This window comes from Pteropus alecto, unplaced genomic scaffold, assembly GCF_000325575.1.
Source record: "Pteropus alecto unplaced genomic scaffold, ASM32557v1 scaffold61, whole genome shotgun sequence".
Taxonomy (NCBI): Eukaryota; Metazoa; Chordata; class Mammalia; order Chiroptera; family Pteropodidae; genus Pteropus; species Pteropus alecto.
In genome coordinates this window covers 19,354,448-19,372,574 of record NW_006434835.1, presented here as the reverse complement: position 1 = coordinate 19,372,574, position 18,127 = coordinate 19,354,448, and the positions used below count along the sequence as shown (strand labels likewise).

Genomic DNA, 18,127 nt, shown 5'->3' with positions numbered 1-18,127 from the left:
GCTGTGTTTACTGAGATGACGTGGAATGTTCAGTTTATCCATTCGTAGCTGTTATGACGTAAGTGGGGAGATGATTGGTGGCCCATCTGTATTTGTGACCATAACTATGTCATAATCAATCTTGAAAGTGTATCACATACATGAAGGCAGCCTCAGGAAGTGTAAAGAACATGGACATTGGAGCTCGGTTGCCCTGAATTCCAATCCTGAATGGAACTCTTACCAATTGGGTGACTTTGGGCAGATGACCTAACTTAGAAAGGGCAGGCACAATGACATCCCTCACATCATTTTGTACGTGATGTTTTCAATGTAATGGCTAGTCAGTTGACATGTGTTTATTCAGCCCACACAGGGTTCCAGCAAAGGTGCCCAATCCTGGCATGTTCTATTTTTCTGTCTCCATTCCCCACCCCTTTATTCCATCCTCCACTGGTCAGGTTGGATTTGGCAAATAAGAGGCCACCTTAGTCCTCAGGCCAGGCCGTAAGCCCTGGGTAATCACCTTAACTGGTGCCCCTCTGTCTTCCACCCACAGTTCTATGATGACCAGAGGAGACTGCCCCGTGAGTTCTTCTTAAAAAATGATCCCCTGAGTTTACCCAAGGCCTTCCTCACAGAGAAGGAAGTGAGTCAGGAGCTGTGGCTGGAGCCGGGGACGTATCTCATCGTGCCCTGCACGTCGGAGGCCCGCCAGGTGTCAGACTTTGTCCTCAGAGTCTTCTCCAGGAAGCACATCTTTTAGTAAGGGCACAGGCTTCTACCAGAAGTTGGGGCCCACTGAGGCCAGGGTGAGGAGGCGGAATGGCAGAGGACAGGGTCTCTGTGGCCAATAGCGAAGAGAAATAGGGGGAGCAGGAGAGCAGGGCAGCTCTCTGCGTGGAGAACATCTTTCCCTTCCTCCTTCTGACTCTCTTTCTACTAGCGAATGAACACTCTGCTGGACATTCCAGAGAAAAAGATAGAGCAGGTATGGCCCTTGCCCTCCAGAAGCTCAAGGTCTGGAAAGGAAATGGAAACATGAGCAATTATTTATGTAATACTCTGTCCAGTGGAAGAATTTATCTGCACAAGGTGTTAGAAGAGCATCAAGGAGGAGCATCTAAACCAACCTTCCACAGTCCTGGGGGAAGCAGGGGTGACTTCCGGGAGGTGGTGATTCCAAAGGGTGCATAGGGGTAGTTCAGATGAGGGGGCTCCTGTCATCAACCAGCAGGCTCAGGCACTGCTAGTGTATGCAGGTGAATCAATATCTACACATCTCAGCCAAACTTATTCTTTTGCCTACAATCGTTTTGACGTGATAGCCCTTCAATGCTTGGAATCCAGTTGTCATTTTCTTTCTTCACGTTTTGGCCCTAGATAGATTGACTTGACCTCAGGCCTCACTGCCCTGTCAGACTGCTGCATCTTAAAGTATGAGTAGGAATATTTAGATGACGGCGGGGGAGAGTAAAGGGCATGCCGAGCAGAGGGCTTAGCGTGAGCAAAGGCGTGGAGATGGGAAACAGCACTGGGCGTGTGAGGAGTTGCAAGCAGTGTGCTGTGCCATGTGGCTGGACTGTACACTTCAAGGGGAAGCGGGAGGTGAGACGTGGAGCTGGGCAGGCCCACGTGGTGCATCGGTAAAGGAACTTGGAAGAGTTCCTAGGGGAGGGAGAGTGGGAACTCAGGGTTCCCAGGATGATCCCTCAGAAGGAATTCTGTCTTTGTTCTCCCTCAGTGAAATTGGCAGCCATTCCAGTGTTGCCTTCTCGAAGGTAAGCAGTCAGGTAGAATTCCACGTGGCTGGGCCTGTTGAAAGACAGGATGATGGGCTTCTCCCCTCACGTTCAGGGATTGGGGGAGGAGGTCCTCAGATCCCGCAGACCCTACTCCGGGGCACACATACCACATTATCAATTGTGCCCTAAGAGAACCCAGGTTCTTTTGTTTTTGCACCAAGACAACTGCCCTTCTGATCGGGTCCTTGTATTGAGGGCTCCGAGCCCCAGAAGCGTGAGTTGTACCTTCACTTTCTTCTGCCTCTCTCTCCCTGGTGTTTCTTTTGCCCGTTCCTGTGTAACGGAAACGAGAATTGGAGAAACAAGGGATATGTGAATGCTGTGGTAGAAAATTTAAGACAGTGTTCGAGGTCAAATTTCCACATTTCAGGGACCTGGGGTTCATGCGACATAAGTGTGTGCGTGAGAGTCCACGTATTCAGATGAATGACTAAGTCACTCTATGTGTCTGTCCTTATAGGAAATAGAAGACCAAACTGCAGGGCAGGATGAGTTCTTCACCAAACTCTTTGAAAAGGCAAGTTGACCAGGTGTGGTAGCCAGAGGTGGGTGGAGCAGGCGACAAAGTGGAACATGTAGTTCTATGGAGTGTGTGGAATTTACACACCTGACCCTGTGTGTACGCTGTGATTTAAGGCTACCTATTCCTCAAACTGCCACTTTCTATTCAAGTCCTCAAGTTTTTTGACAAAGGAGTGGAGCTATTGTCTCCAGAAGTCTCCTGTAAATTACATATCTGTTCTTGGAAGGTGCATTAATTAGTCGTAGGAGAAACCATTTTAATCTTTACTGCCTGAGAAAATGGAATATAGCAGAGCCGGGAATCAGTATTGGGAGTTGGGGAGGTGGGCACGGCAATTACAAACCCTGGGAGTTTGGGGAAGGCCATTAAGGGAGAAAGACCCCTTGGGTGGTCTCCTGGAGAGAGGGTGGGGCTAGTTAGAGGGCCTTGGAGAGGAGGAAGGCCCTAGGCTATACACTTGGTCCCCTTGAGTTCTTTCCTTGGGCTGAGCCAGATCAGGAGGCCAGTGGGGTGAGGAAAGGGCTTCGGAGGCCACTCTGTCCCTAACCTGCAGGACACTAAATGTGTTTGGAAATAAGGGAAGAAATACACTGGAAATGTGGGGTCTGACACCTAAGCGATGTCATTAAAACTGGAAGAGCATGAGCTCCTTGTGTTAGTAACACTCTGGATTTAATTCACAATTTGTCTGCCATCCGGTATTCACCCCAGGTACTTAATGTAGCCAGAGACAACATATCAGAATCTTACAGGTGTTGTTTATAAAAGTTTTTCTACATACAAGGCTGTTTCCAAACATTTTCTGCTATAGTCCAGCAGAGTTTAATTGAAATCTGGTAGAAGATCACAATATATACGAAAGAGATAAAAATTGTATATTATAAATATGTATCCATTTAATAAGTTCAAATTTGTGATACTTGTATGTCATAGATATGTTTTAAAGTTAAATAGTAATGTAAAGGGTTGTTTCTCATGAATTTAAAGTCGAAATCTGAAGTCTTGGCTGAGAATATGTTATTAAGCATAAAATTTAAACCACATCGTTTGCTCGGTGACGTCTGAAGCATCTCAATATGAGAGTCACTGCTTTCTTATAGTCTACTTCTTAAGAGTTCTGCCCTGCTGAGGGGTCTGGACTGGGCACTCAGTTAAAAAGTAATGTAAAAGTTCTTACGAAATTCCAGATTTAATTACATGACTAGTGACATTCCTTATGTGCAACATGATGGTATCGCTTCTTCTGCCCAGAAATGGCCTATGTGCTGTGCTGAGCAGATGTTGGAGAGGACGTTCCAGCCCCCCTTAGCTGTGGCTCCTCTGCATATAACGAGCCTCCAGTAATGATGATTTTCTCCCATCACTCTGCTTCTACTCCAGTATCCAGAAATAAATGCCGCTCAACTGCAGAAGATCCTCAACCACATGACCTGGTCAAGTGAGTATTTCAGAGTCATCCTGTAGGACTCAGGGGACACAACTGTTCTGAACTCTGGATCTGTTTCTCTTTCCCCTGGTGGGACATGTGAATTACTGTGCGCTGGTCGCCTGAGTGCGGTGTCTTTTTTTTTTTTTTTTTTTTTTTGCTTAGTTTGAGTGTGTAGAGACATGGCAGTGAAAGTAAAGATTTCTGCTATTTTGCTGGTTTGAGAAGGAGAGCTAAGCACTTTTTTCTTGGTGTATTAATTCCATGTGGAAGAGCTGTACCCATTTCCTCAACCTGGCAAAGGATGTTGATTAGCCCACTAGGGACCTCTCTGACGAACGCATATTTAAATTGATCAACCTACGAAACTCTGGAATGAGGAAGCATATCACCTAGGAGGACTGCAAATGAGTGGTGTGGATGTCTTTCGATGAAGCCTGGGATAAATGATTAGGAAAGTTTCAAGTCCATATAAAAATATTTTGTATGCATATCTTGAGTGAGAAGAACATGGTTTCTCCAGGGAGGAAAATGTATTTCAGAAAATTGAAAAAACAACTGACCAGTTAAAGGGTTTTTGCTACCTAAAATATGTGATTGCTTCTCCTTTGCATGAAGCCAAGACTTCAAACCCAAATAAGGTACATTCCAGGCTATTGTATAACTTAGGGCTTGGAATAACTTCCAGATGGTTTCTCCAAGCCAAGTTTGGGTATTGCAAAAGAGCCAGAAGAGGAGACTCTAGAAATTATAGAATATAAGAATCCTCCTTCTGCCTCACTCCGAAAAACAAAAAACAGAAAACAAAAAACAAAACTAGGGAAATTATCTAGAAGAGGTGGCTTATGCACACTTAATATTTTTTAAATGGCTTGATTATGAGTATACAGAATGGTTTTCCAAAGAATGGACAAATTGCTTTCATTTAGTCCTTAGAAAGAGGTTCTGGGTTGCTAGACCAGGGGATTACTGTGGGTTTTGGTGAAATATTGGGTAAAGTCTCCCATGGTTAAGTGATGAAATGTGAGTTGGAAAGTAGCAATGTGAGATGTACTCATAAGTCTTATCGCCATTCCTTAGAGTTATATGAACATAAAGCCAGAGGGGTGATTCTGTGTTGCAGATGAGAGTCTAGATGTTTAGATGAAAGTCTTTGGATTCTGCCCCTGGTTCCCTTTCACTTCCTGAGCTTTTATCAGTCATTCAGAAAAAGGCTTGGAAGGTTGGCTTATCAGATGTGCAGAAGGCACAATGCTGGAAGGAATCATTAATATCATGGACAGCAGAACTGGGATTCAGAAAGTTCACTATAAGCTTTGCCCAAATCATGGAGTTCAGGATGATCACTTAAAACTGCCATTTTGTTATTGAAAAAAAAATTGGTTGCGTGATTTCCTAATAGAAGAGACCTCATTTTTGTGGCAGTTGATGCGAAAGTTATCTGGTTAATTTAGTTGCCCTCGAGCTTAATGTGAGTTAATAGTTTTAAATTGCTGCTAAATAAGCTAATCTAGATTCAGCTAGTATTTAATAGAAGCATTTGGATTTGTGTTTTTGAAATTGGGTTCCAAGAAACATTAGAAACCTAGAGGTTTTAGTAAATGTTTCATGAAATAGTAAGAGCTAGTTTCTGTCAACCGCATTCGGGAAATTCTGCGTTAAACAAAATTTCAGTATCGGCTCCTCACTATCGTATACTAAAGTGCATGATGAATGAAGAAAAGAGTCTTTCAAATTTGTTTAAACTTAAAAACCCTATCTCTGCAGAAAATCTTCCTTGGAACATAATTTCGAAATGCACACTGAAAATTTTGCAAGCAATAGACCCACTGTACCCTTCTTGACCAAATTGCATCTGAAGGAGTGTTTTCCAGGCTCAGTACCACAGAGATACTGGCAAAGTGTAGGGTCTGGAAGAAGGCGATGAGGATTTAGAAACAATATCGTCTGGAGAAGAGCTAGAGAAACGTTGGGAGGGGCCATATGCCTGTTTATGCTTTTCTGGAGGCAGAAGTAGGACTAGTGAGTAAATTTTACAGGAGGTTTCTTTGGAATTAACATAAGAAGTTTCTCCTGAATGGAGCTATCTATCCAGGTGAAAAAGTGAGCACGCATAACTGACTGACCAACCATCAAGACATCTGAGGAAAGCATCCCTTATTTTAGGTGGGAGCTTGGACAAGTTAATCTCTCATATCTCTCTCAGAGTTGGGGGTCTGTAACTCTATGATCCTGGCCCTCACTAGGTATGAAGGGCCACGGTTTTTCCGACCCACTGTGTAAGCAAAGCCAGACTACAGTCGGGTTTCTCCACAGGGTTTCGCTGTGCTCCTTGAGTGCAGAGATCACCCGCAAGCCTTCGCTCTCTTTCCACTGCTCTCGTTCTTTCCTCTCCACATAAATGATGGTTATGGGAACCCACGGCTGGCCTAGACAGCACCGTCTGGTCCTGTTCAGAAAAGGGCCATGCTGTGTCATCCTGGGCCAGCCCCCATGCAGAATCTTTCTGTTCCTCTACAGGTCTGGGGCGTGCACAGCCCCTTTTCAGCCTTGACGCCTGCCAGGGGATCCTGGCCCAATTGGATGTATCCTTTTTGGTTTGTGGGAGGATGCATGCTGTTGATTGAGCGCTTTGCCTTGAAGCCAGGCTGCCTGGGTTCGAATCCCAACCCCAGAGCTTACTAGTTGCATCATCTTGGGCAAGTTGCTTAGCCTCATAAGTCCCTCCAGGTTGCCATCTGCAGCACAGAGATGGTATTCAAGCCTAGTCAATAGGATCGGTGTAAGAATGCAAAAGGGGTAGGCCATATAAAGTGCCTAGGACAGAACTTTCCTAGAATAAACAGTCAATATTAGCTATTAACAGCAACAGTCTTCTTTCCTGACAGCAAGGATGAGGCAGCTGTAGGGTCATAGGCAGGAACAATTCTCCAGGTTTATAAGAAGCTTTAACAAGAGTTTCAGGGTCCTAAGTTTTCCATGTGGTGACCAGGCAGTGGCTAACCCCACGTACAGGTCAGGAAACCGGAGCTCAGGAAGTTCAGCAACATGCCACGAATTCAGCTTTCCTGATTCTCAGCCCTGCGATTTTCCTAGCAAACTCTCTGCCTTTCTAAGTTAAGTAGACAGTTTAAAGTTTGGTTATCTATACTACAGATAGGCACATAGAATGGATAGTGTGGGGGGTTGTAAATACAAAAAAACTCCCAAAACTAGTCTTTGTAGAAGCTTTGCAGAGGCATGGACAGTGGTGGTTGGGGGTTGGGTATACAGACATTGGAGCAGGTCCCAGCCTCGTCACCACCTGTATGAACTTGGGCAAGATCGTACTCTCCATACCCTCATTTCATCATCCATAACAGGGAGGAGTTAATCTACCTCATCTACTAGTTGAAAACATAGGTAAAGTGAATAAATCACTGTAAGAGCTCAAACAGAAGTGGCGTGTGGTGGTATTCCGACCTCTCTGATACAAGGGTATTGGGACATGGTTTACAAGGCCAACTATTAAGCTTTTAACTTTTCAAAAAAAAAGAATTTAAGAGGCATTCTTAGCCACCCGTGCCTGATTCCTTCCATAAGCTGGTTTTAACAATAATGAAAAAAAATTGTTTTTTAATTTAAATCACATTAAACTGGCCATGTCAAAATATCTTGCTTTTTTAAATGGTAGCTGTTGTCATCACCCTCATCCCCACCACTGGTAGCACTTCTCCCTGTGCTACTGCGTTTGGGTCATTCTGTCCTTTACTGGCAAGGGCAAGGGAGCCCCAGGCTGGACTGACCAGCCAGGGGGGCTAACTAGGGACATCCGGCATTAAACAGGGCTGCTCCAAAATTGCACAGTGATGTTTGGGGGCCAGTTGCTGCCTCCAGAGGTATAGATGAAACTCTCCGGCCAGCTTTGACTTTAACCAGGCTATCAGCTTAATGCGTCGGGTACCGTGAGCATCCAGGAATTCAGGGACCTATGGAAACAGCTGATGCTCTACCAGGTAAGAACAAGTCTTGACCACACCTCCTCGCAGGATGGCAATTCTGCAAAGTATGTAACCTACTTCTCTTCCTTACGGCCCTTTATACACAATCACTGACTCAACCTTCTCTAATCTTCCTCCAGTGAGGCCTCCTTCTTTCCTTCACAAACCCAGAAAGCCTATTGCAACAGTCTCTTGAATCTCTGAAGCTCACATCTCATCATGTCACTTCCTTACTAAAAGCCTTGTGAGACTCCCCAGGGCCTTCAGTGGAAGTCCACACTCCTTAGCATGGCATTTAAAGTCCTTCATAAATTGGCTCCTTCCTACTTTTGCAATTATTACTCAAAACTCTTCTCCTTGTCTCCTGAGTCATAAAGTTGGAAGCTCTTCAAAGGTTGGATGATGTGCTTAGATTAAGCACATTTAAATCTCCCCAGACTGTCTTCCCCCTGCAACCAAACACTCCCTTTCTCAGAAGCCTTAAGAAGAAGTGGGAGAGGTGGTCGGATCCTGGCATGGACCTTCTGCCATGTTCTTATCCTGGCAGCAGGCCCTGGAGGCAGGGCCTACACTCCAGTTGTCCTCTGCAATATTGACACTGGGGCATGGAGGGGCCCTCAGGAGGTGCTTGGAAATGCCTGGCTCCCTTAGCTTTCAGTGTGGGTTCTTCACAGGAGATTTTCCATAAGCAAGACAGTCACGGATCAGGATGCCTGAACTGGGCCCAGCTGCAGGCTGCCATGAGGGATGCAGGTAGGCATGAGGGAAGCTGGTGTGGCATGAGGCGAAAAGACAGGGAGGGGAAAAGGGTGCATGACATTCTACTGTGCTGTTATACCCCAAGTTCAGAGACCCAAACAGATAGATCTGCAAATAACAGAAACGTATATTATTATTATCACTATGATCATTGCTCACGATTATTGAGGGTTGGCATATCCACACTCTCATTCAATCTTCAACATTACCCTGTTATAATCCCCACTTCACAGAGGAAGAAATTGAAGCTCAGAAATGTTAGGTAACCTGCCTAGGCTTTAAATCCAGGACCACCAGGCTCCAAAGCAGATGCTCTTGACCCCTGCCAGGCTGTCTCCTGCCTCAAAGGCCTGCAACCCATTTGAGAAAAAGATCCTCATGCTTGTTGCCTAAGGGGGCAGGAATGGGAGTGGAGATAAAATAAAATTAATGGACTAAATAATTAAACAATTCACAATGATGTCCATGCTATCAGGATTTAGGTCCCAGAAAGGAGGGACAATTTAAGAGGCCTCAGGGGGAGGGGAGCTGGGTATAAAGTCATCACCCGCAAAGGAGCCTGTCTTCACTGCAGGAATCGTGCTCAGTGGTGATGTCTGTCAGCTGATGCTTATCCGCTACGGTGGCCCCAACCTCCAGATGGACTTCGTCAGCTTTGTCCACTTGATGCTGCGTGCGGAGAAGATGGAGAGTGAGCCGGTGGGAAGGAGGGAGGGCCAGGGCTTCCTCTGCACTCCCTGTGGATTGCCCACCTGTCCTCGGTTGGAGCAGCGGGGACAGCAGCCAGTGCAGAAACAGGCCAGGGAGCTATAGGGAACACTGGCTACGTGCCTGTGAAACCTGGCTGCATCTCCCAAACTAATTTATATTCCGCCCGTTCCAGAGGCAAAGGTTTAAGCTGGCTCGCTTATAATAAGTGTGGCCCCATATGGTTGCATTAGGCTGAAATTGGGTTCCCAGGTGAGGGAACATATGTGAAGAACTAATTTATAATGTTTCTAGCACACACACATACACACGGACATTAGCTGTGTTCCTTTCTGCTGCATTTTCACAGATGTCTTCCAAAACTTAACCCAAGATGGCAAAGGAATATACCTCCAGAAGCCAGAGGTAAGACTTTTTCCATGGGGTTGACACATCATCTTAGGTAGAGGGGGCCACTGTAGGTCTAGTATCTTGTGAAGGAGAAGGTTTTGGGGGGCCTTCATTCTACCGAGTTTGGGATGTAATACTGCCTTCATTACACTCATTCATTCATTCATTCATTCATCAATTAGAGATTTACTGAGCACCAACTCTGTGTTAGGCACATATGAAAGGACTGAGAGACTGACTCAGCGTGCCCGATAGCTGTGACCTCGATAATGCCACGTGACACATCTATGTAACTTCAGTGGTGATGACTTATTTAGTTCTCCAGTCACGCGATTGGGAGTCAGCGGGTCTCGGCTGGCTGGCTTGTTATCTGTGGATCAGCTGGGGTTTTGCTGGTACCTTCATTGAGGAAGCTCGGCCAGGCTTGCCCTTTTCCAGACAGTGGCAGCAGCACAGGAGAGAGAGCTTAAACATGCAAGTTCTTGGAGCTCATGGACAATGTGCCTTGCAACTCATTCTGTTGTCCAAAGCAAGTCACATGGCCAAACCTTCCAATATATAGGGAACCAGCCTCCTCCTCGGCCATGAGAGGAACTTCGACGTTACTTGCAGAGGGCATAGACACAGAGAGGAAGGGTTAAGACCTGAGCCAGCAATAAGCTCGAGCAGACAGAGGGAAGCTGGTCCAGGTTGCGTGTTCCACATAGACCTTTCTGGAGGAAGTGACATTGAAACTGAAGCAGCCAGGCAGGTAGAGTAAAGAGTAAGAAAAGCCCAGGCTAGAGGGAGTGGCATGCACAATCCTGGCTAGAGTATAGAGAATGAGGAAACTGGCTCAGGGTAAATCCGAAGAGATCAGGGTCAGATCAGGCAGAATGTATAGGCCAGGAATAAACCTCATTTCGAGCTGGCTTAGCCTTCCACATAGGGGAAAGGATTCTAATCTAGTCTCTGTGCCCTCTTCTCGAATCTTATGCAGGGCTTTGCACATTGTAGGTGCTTAACAAATGTTTGTCGAGTGAATGAAGTGATCAGCTGAGAAGACAAATCTGTGACTGACACCAGATTGTCTTTCCTCATCATTCAAACTATGTAGATTTACTGAGCACCCGTTATGTGCCACACGTGGCGCTAGGTGGCGTTTGCTGCAAAGCCATTGGAGTCTGCAGTTAAATCATCTTTCTTTCTAAAATATGACCTCTGTTTGTGCTGCTTAGAAAGGGCCAGTAAAAGCTGGGGTTTCTTCCTCAACTCGAATATCCATTTTTGAGATATTTTTCTAATATATAGGGGCCCTCAGCATATGTCCCCCCTCATTACTTCCACATTCAACTGTGAAGGTGAGATTTCGATGGAGGGGCAATGGTTAGACTCCTCTGAGCCCATCCCTGTCTCAGATCCCCAAGCTCACCTCCAGATCCCAAGCAATCCTTCCATAGTGCAGGCTCAGAGCTGGGAGAGCAGGACACAGCCCTCAGCCTGAGCAGGCTCTAGCAATGCAAGGTGATATCATGGGAAGACACTGGACTGAGATCTGGGTCGAACCTACAGCTCTCCTTGTAACTGGCAAATCACATTAAATCTCTGGGCCTCAGCTTCCCTGTGTGCGAAATGAGGGGGCTGGGCGAGGTGGTCCTGAAGACCCTCTCCAGCTCTGACTGTCTCTGGTTCTGTGGGGAGGAGATCCTCATGGTCATCAAAGGAAGTCTACAGGGAGTGGCAGCCAACTTGTTGGAGCTTCTCTCCAGGGTTTTCTCTGAGATCATTGGTAACTTACTTTACCATTATCATCTTCATTGTCACCAGAGTCAGTGTTACTGTGTGGATGTAATTGGCCTGGGGAGTGGTTTCTCAGAAGTCCCCCCTATGTGAGTTAGAGAGTTCATCACTCCCACATAAAGCTGTAATACAAATGGGCCCATAAATGTAAACATGTAGAATATGCTTTAATAGATTTCTGTTACCTGCTTGGTCCACACACCTGCGCACAGCTGTCACAAGCATGCCAAATTGAATTCATGGGGAAAAAAAGGCATTGAGAATTGAATATAGAATCAGCCTGAACCTTGGCTATCATCATTCACAGGCACCATGGGAAGTCAAAGTTGATTATATTTCAGGTTGATTTATACTTATTACCAGATGGTGTGGTCCCCCTGGCTAAACCATCCATTAATGTCCTGTCTCCGTGGCTTCTCAGGAGTGAGTGGGAGGAGGCCCCAAATCCCGCGTCTCACTCTGGGACCTGGTGACTGAGAAATGAAGCACCCTAGACCAAATGTCAGAGGTGAGGCTGAAATGACCGTAATTTGCTTTCCGTCTAGTGGCTGATGATGACCCTGTACTCCTGAGAAGGCTGGAGCTCCATCTGCCCTCACTGAGGACTCTGTATATGGCCCAAAGGTAGCTACTGGCTGAGATCGACGGATGCTCAGCTCACTTACTGTTCTTCGGGACCATGTCTCCAGTCATCGTCTCCTCAGCTGGGGAGATTTCTTTCCTATAGCTCTCCCCTTTGGATGGACAGCATGCAAAAAGGGAAGGGAAGTAGCAAAGATTGCCTTGGACTTATAAAGACCAGCTCTTCTTCCTTATGGCTACAACCTTGTCACAAGCAGAGATGTTAGTCGACATGGTCTAAGCAATATGACTTTGGAGTTGGTGTCTTAACCTCTATACAATACTACCTCCATGGATGGTCAATTTAAATGACCTTAAACATACCAAGTGTCATTACATTTGGGGTAATAGCCTAGGTTTTAAGGCCTCAAGAGGAAATGCTATTCCACAGACTACTGTACTATCATCTGTAAATTGGCGGAGGCACAGGCTAAGTTTCAACTGTTTGGTATGGTGTGGAGGAGACATGCTGAGCTTTCAAGAACACAGAAAATAACAGAATTGGCTGGGTCCGGGTGGGATGGGGTGGCTCTGGCGTCTGAAGTCACTGGGTGGTCTTCTGCTGACAATATCTCCAGATGATCAGATTGGGGTGAGGATGAACCTGTGGATTTAAAACACCCAATCTCAAAGGCCTCCTGTATGTGACAGGTCAGTCTGTTTACTTGATCAATGGACTATCAGATCCATTTCAAATCATTCCAGAAACCCTCTGTGTACCTACTTCGAAGAAGAACAGCAAATCCATGCTGCATCTTAGAGTTGATCAGTGGTGGTTGGTATATCTGATTTTTTTGAACTCCACTTTCATTGCATCCCTACCAATCCAGAACCCAAGTGCAAAACCAGAACAAAGACCATTTCCCAAAGCCCATGCTTTTTATTCATAGCTTAGCACCTCAGAGCCATTCATTAAAAGTCTATCTTTCTTAATTTACAAACTATTCTAACAAACATGGCTATCTGGTTTCCAAGTCCTTAGCAGACTAAAGGAGAAGGCTGAATGATGGAATAAAAGTGTGCTTATTGGCGGAACTCAAGGAAATTTCACAGCCTCATAGATGGGTGCTATAGGAGAAGGAGGGAGCACTTTCAAAGCTTAAGGAAGTAGAAAGCTACTTTACTTAGAGAGATCTTCATTATTCCAAATGATAAAATATAAAATGGTTTGCCATAAAGCATCAGATATATGAAGTATTACTGATTTCATAAATGATAATCATGTATGTATAGTCTTTAAAAGATTTTTTTATGTTCTTTTTTTATCAGTATCGTTATTTTTAGATTCTGTCATTGTAAATAGTCGTTTTAATTAAATAATTACTATTTTGGTCCATGAAGGCAAGTTTGGAAATTTTTGGAGCGGTGAGAAGGTGGTACCATTAGTCCGTTCATGACACTTGGACTACAGTGTGATGGTTTTGCTTGATGCAGATGGGATCTATATCCAAATTAATTAAGTCTGACAGGGCCTTGTTTCTGGCTTCTTGGTCTGAACTGCCCTCCTACGTCACTCCTGTGTTACTCTCACTCCCCCACGTATCACTGTGGCAACTCAGAGGTGCCTTGTGCCCTACACACCTCCACCCCACTGATTCCTCCACCCCACTGACTCCCTTCAACGCTTCCCCACAGCCGAGTACTGGGGATCAGGGGCAAGCCACCTTCCCACCCAAATATAGCTTCCCCATCTTTTGTTCTAGAGCATGGGGGACAAGTAAAGACCCGGGACAGGATAGACTGGGCAAGGGCCAGGGTGAAGTCACGCTGAAGGTCTGAGTGGTAAACATCAGTAATTCCCAGAAGCCCAAGGCAGATGTTTGTCATGACCAAGTAGAAAGTGTGCATAGCAGATGTTGGTGAAGGAGGAGTGAGGATTCAGTTCTCCAATGCTAAGACAGGTGAGGTCAGGGAGTCCAGCAGTTTGGGTTGTCCACAGGTCCAGCCTGAGCAGGTAGAGCATACGGGATAAGCCCTGTCCTCAGCATTCAAAATCTCAGGAAAAAAATGGGGAAAGAAAAGCACAGTATCAGAAGGGCTAAAATGCCTGTCCTTTCTCTAGCTCTGTTTTTTCTTTTTTCCTCCTTTTACATTTTGTGAGAACTCAGTCACCAAAGAGAACCTTCCAGATTCTAGTTGGGGCCCGGGGCAGGGCAGTTAGCAGCTAATGGTAAACAGCACTCTTCCTGCTGGTGTCATGCTGGGTTAGAGAAATGATTTTGGCCTCCAGGATTCTCAATCTGATGTTTCCCCAATGAAATGTATGTATTTATATTCATAATGGAAAACAGGAGGAAATGTTTCATGGGTTATGGGTAGGTGAAAATGGGCCAGTTCTGCCTGGCTTTGAGGAGGAGCAAGCTGTGTGCCCAGCTCCTGGAGAGCTCTGGGAACATGGCTCTCTGGGGTCACTGGCCCCAAGTCCTGAGTTACTACCACTTTTTCAGAGTCAGAGGTCAGAGGGCATACAAAATCCAACAGGAATGAAGGCAAGGAGAGGCTGGGAAGGAACATTCTAGCCATGTGACATTGAACCTCAGTTTACTCATTTGTAAAATGGAGCCCAAAATGTCCACATCACAGGGTCATCGTGAAGATGCAATAATGCCGGGATGCCGTAGGCACTCAATAAGGGAGGCTCCTCTTTCTTCCCTCAGGCAGCTAAGTTATTATTTATTTATTTATTTTTTAAAGAGCATGGTTATTCACAATGACCACTCTTACAGAACACACAAAGTTTCATACTCCATTTTTACTTTTCTTCTTCTCTCCTCTTGGACTGTAGCAAGCCACTTCCTTGAAATGTAGCCTCAGGAGGGCTGTTCCAGTCCCCAGTGACAGGGACCCAGCACCAGAGACCCCTGAGAAAATGGCCATCTTATGTTAAAGCTCCTCTTACATTAAATAGACAAGAGCCCTGCCTTGTGCTCACTTCAAACCTCAGAAACAGCAGAAGATTTACTCATCAGAGCCCCAGGTGGCCAACGAGGAGTTGAGGGTAAATAAAGGTGAGAACAATACTCACCTCACAGGGTGAGTATCATGAGATAACATGGGATTAATCCTAGCATTTGGCAGTGTACTTAAAAAAATGTGAGTTCAACCTGATTTCTCTGGAGGAGGGAAGGCACCCTCCTTCCCTCATTTGTGGCATGTGCTAAGGCTGTGTCACCAGTAGATGGTGCTCTATCCCTACAGAAGGGCTTCTTCATGGCTGTGGGACTGCAGATGACAGTTTGGGCTCCAAGTCTGGGAAGGTGACAGCTTAGTGTCCTGCCAGCCTGACTCAGCTCACAGGACAAGCTTCAGCCCCATGAGGACTCGCTTTCCTTGCCTTGCCTCTTTTTTTCTGCTTAGTTTTTAATGGATGCATTTTTCTTTATTTCACATAGTGTATTTGTTTCTGAAAAAAGCAAACTATGTTTTTAAGCCCCTTAATACATCTCCTTGAGGGATATGTCTGCATGCAGCCCACTAACCTTTGTATCCCAGTGCCTAGCTTAGTAACTAGCTCAAGTTTGGGATTTATTGAGTGAACGAATGATTTTTGAAGTGATTCACATGAATCCTGTCATTTAAAAAGTCAGTATCTATTTGAGTTGATAATATTAATATATGATGTTTGCCTTCAGAGACATATGACTTTCCTTTAAAAGGATCCTTCTGACGTTGAGTAAGGTTGTTTTGCTCAGTGCCATGCCCTGATCGAGGGGGCAGTTCAAAACATCACTGAAAAGTTTACCAGATCTGAAGACGTGTTTCATATCTTGACATTCCAGGGACTTGGGCATCATTTCTCTTATGCATTCAGAATTTCTCCTCCCAGAAAGATTAACCAGTTGGGTCAAGTTCTAGAGCCTTTTGCTTTCAGGTTGTGACAGTGAAAGCTCTGTGAACAGTGGGAGGTGGCTCGTCCTGGGCCAGGTCCAGACCCAGGTGAGGGCTAGTCATCAAGCCCTTTTCTCTGTCCTCAGCATCAGCTTGCACAGCTACTTCTGTTTGCAGAAGAAAATGAGACCAGCAGTCTTGCAGCCCAACACAGGCGGGGGGTGGGGGAGGAGCATGCCTCGCCTTGTCAGGGAGTCTAGGTGTTTTCACTTCTCCTGGAAAGCTCTTCATGGGGCCTTAGATGAATTCCCCAACTTCTCAATTCAGCTGTTTAATTCAACTTCTCAATTCAACCGTGTGCATTTGGAAGAACTTCTAAATCTGCCTCTGGCTAGAGATAACAAATTTGCCAAGAGCACAGGTTGGCCTTTAAAAAAGGTGTCTGCTGGAGTCCAGCTCAACCACTTACAGGTGCAGGTTACCTTGGATGAATGGCCGATGTTTGCGTCTGTGTCCAGAGGACATGATGTAGATCACGTGTGATCACATACGCAAGCTGCTTAGCACAGAGCCAGTCCTCTGCTCTGGCTTGCTGTTGCCTTTGAGGACCATGCTGACCCACGGGAGAGCCCACCTCCACTCTGCAATGGCCTGGGACTCCATCGGGGTGGAAGCTGAGTGTTTTCTGAACCAGAGCAAACCAGAGGCCCCAAGGCTCTGACACCTGAAACCCAAGCTTGGAAAACATCTATTCGAGGGCTTTGGTACAAAGGGTTCATTCCCCAGATTCATTTTCTTTTTGGCTAAATAAAATGATCCAAGTGATCGTTATCTTTGCTTTGACTTCCCACTGGCCCCACATTAAGTCTCCCCCTGGAGGCAGCTTTCCTACGCTTGACATTCCACTCACCCAGCTAGCAGACCCCTTCATTCATCCACAGTAACTTCAGGAGGCAGCCCTGCTGAGGCCGCACAGCCCCACGCAGTAGCACGTGCTCAGCAGAGCCCGGGGACCAGGCTGTGGGCCTCTGGACCACCCCTTCCACTTTGGCACCTCGGCAGGTACTGTGCACACTCGGAGAAGTGGGCCTGGTCCAGGCTGGCCTGCGTGCTGACCCTTACTCCCATTTTGTGTGGTTGGGGGTTCCCTGGGTGCAGTTCGGACGGCTGACTCACACAGAACATTCTTTCCCTGGTCTTTGGTTTCCTCGAGGAGGAAGAAACAAGAGATTGTTAGAGTGCCGTTGGCACACGAGGAGTTAATGCTGACAGGACCGTGGTGTTCTCAGGGTGCAGACACTCCACCCCTCAGACTGCTGCTTCCTCTGGTGAGGGGCAGGATGAGCTGCAGGGAGGACTCCTGTGGGCTCCAGTAGGTGGCCTTCATGCAGTTAGATTTGCAGGCATTGCCTAGAAATGGTCCCATGAGATTGTTGTTCCAGCCTGCTCATCACTGCATGTCCTTTCTCTGCAAATCGTGTGTGTGTGCCCCGACACTCAGCCCTCCACAGTGATGGCTTCTTTAGATCAGGCTGTGCCAGGCTGTGAGGCAAGGCCTACATTCTGCAAGTTCAGCTGTGAGAGTTGGTCTCAAAGGCAGTGAACATGACCTAGGGGCGGACTGGTGAAATGGGAGGCACACTTGACCAGAAGCCAGATGTCTTGGGTTTATCCTCTGCCGCCAACTGGGTGTGTGATTGTGTGGCCTTAGGAAAGTCATTTAACCCCTCTGAGTGTTAGTGTACTCATCTTCTGAATTGGGATGGTAACTCCCGCCTCCTAGGATGGTGGGAACGATTAAATAAGATTGTGAATGTGAAAGAGCTTTGCAAATTGTAAAGTCAAGTTCCCAGTTGGAGGTTACTGTTCTAGTAACAGATCTGAGGTCATGTGCATTTGCTGGATTATTTGGGAATATATGATTTTGCTCAGAAAATAAGAGAAATAAATGAGGAGAGATAAAACGAAGTGTGGAAGCAAATGGCTTACAAGACGTGTGAGACAGAGAAACTGAACCACGTGTGTTAACGAAGATAGGAAGGGATGAAGGAGCTCAATACACACTGAATATTCATGATTCACACTAAATATACATGAGGCGCATGAAGCATCAAGTAGTCAGGATACATCAGACACACATGAGCCCTGTGAGGCACTCAGTCTTCAATCAGCAGTCCATTGGGGATGCCCATCCTAGTCCCTAGAAATGCAGATCAACAGCCATGGTTTTCAGCTGACTAACTGGTAAGTTACAGCTGTGGCCAGCCATCCCCGACCTCATGCCCCTCTGTGTGGTTGGGCTGTAGCACCTTCTGCCTTGGGCTCCTTG

General features: G+C 46.1%; 1 protein-coding gene across 1 annotated transcript in view; it reads left to right on the top strand.

Moving 5' to 3' along the window:
• The window catches only part of CAPN14 (calpain 14), a 26,063-nt gene extending 14,142 nt beyond the window's left edge, over positions 1–11,921 (top strand). The window contains exons 9-18 of the mRNA XM_025045661.1: positions 539–744; positions 1,724–1,760; positions 2,245–2,301; positions 3,688–3,745; positions 6,254–6,318; positions 7,660–7,728; positions 8,388–8,466; positions 9,047–9,163; positions 9,530–9,585; positions 11,895–11,921. Of these exons, the coding sequence (XP_024901429.1) occupies positions 539–744; positions 1,724–1,760; positions 2,245–2,301; positions 3,688–3,745; positions 6,254–6,318; positions 7,660–7,728; positions 8,388–8,466; positions 9,047–9,163; positions 9,530–9,585; positions 11,895–11,921 (771 nt within the window). The remainder of the gene's footprint in view (positions 1–538; positions 745–1,723; positions 1,761–2,244; positions 2,302–3,687; positions 3,746–6,253; positions 6,319–7,659; positions 7,729–8,387; positions 8,467–9,046; positions 9,164–9,529; positions 9,586–11,894) is intronic.
• The last annotated feature ends 6,206 nt before the right edge of the window (positions 11,922–18,127 follow it).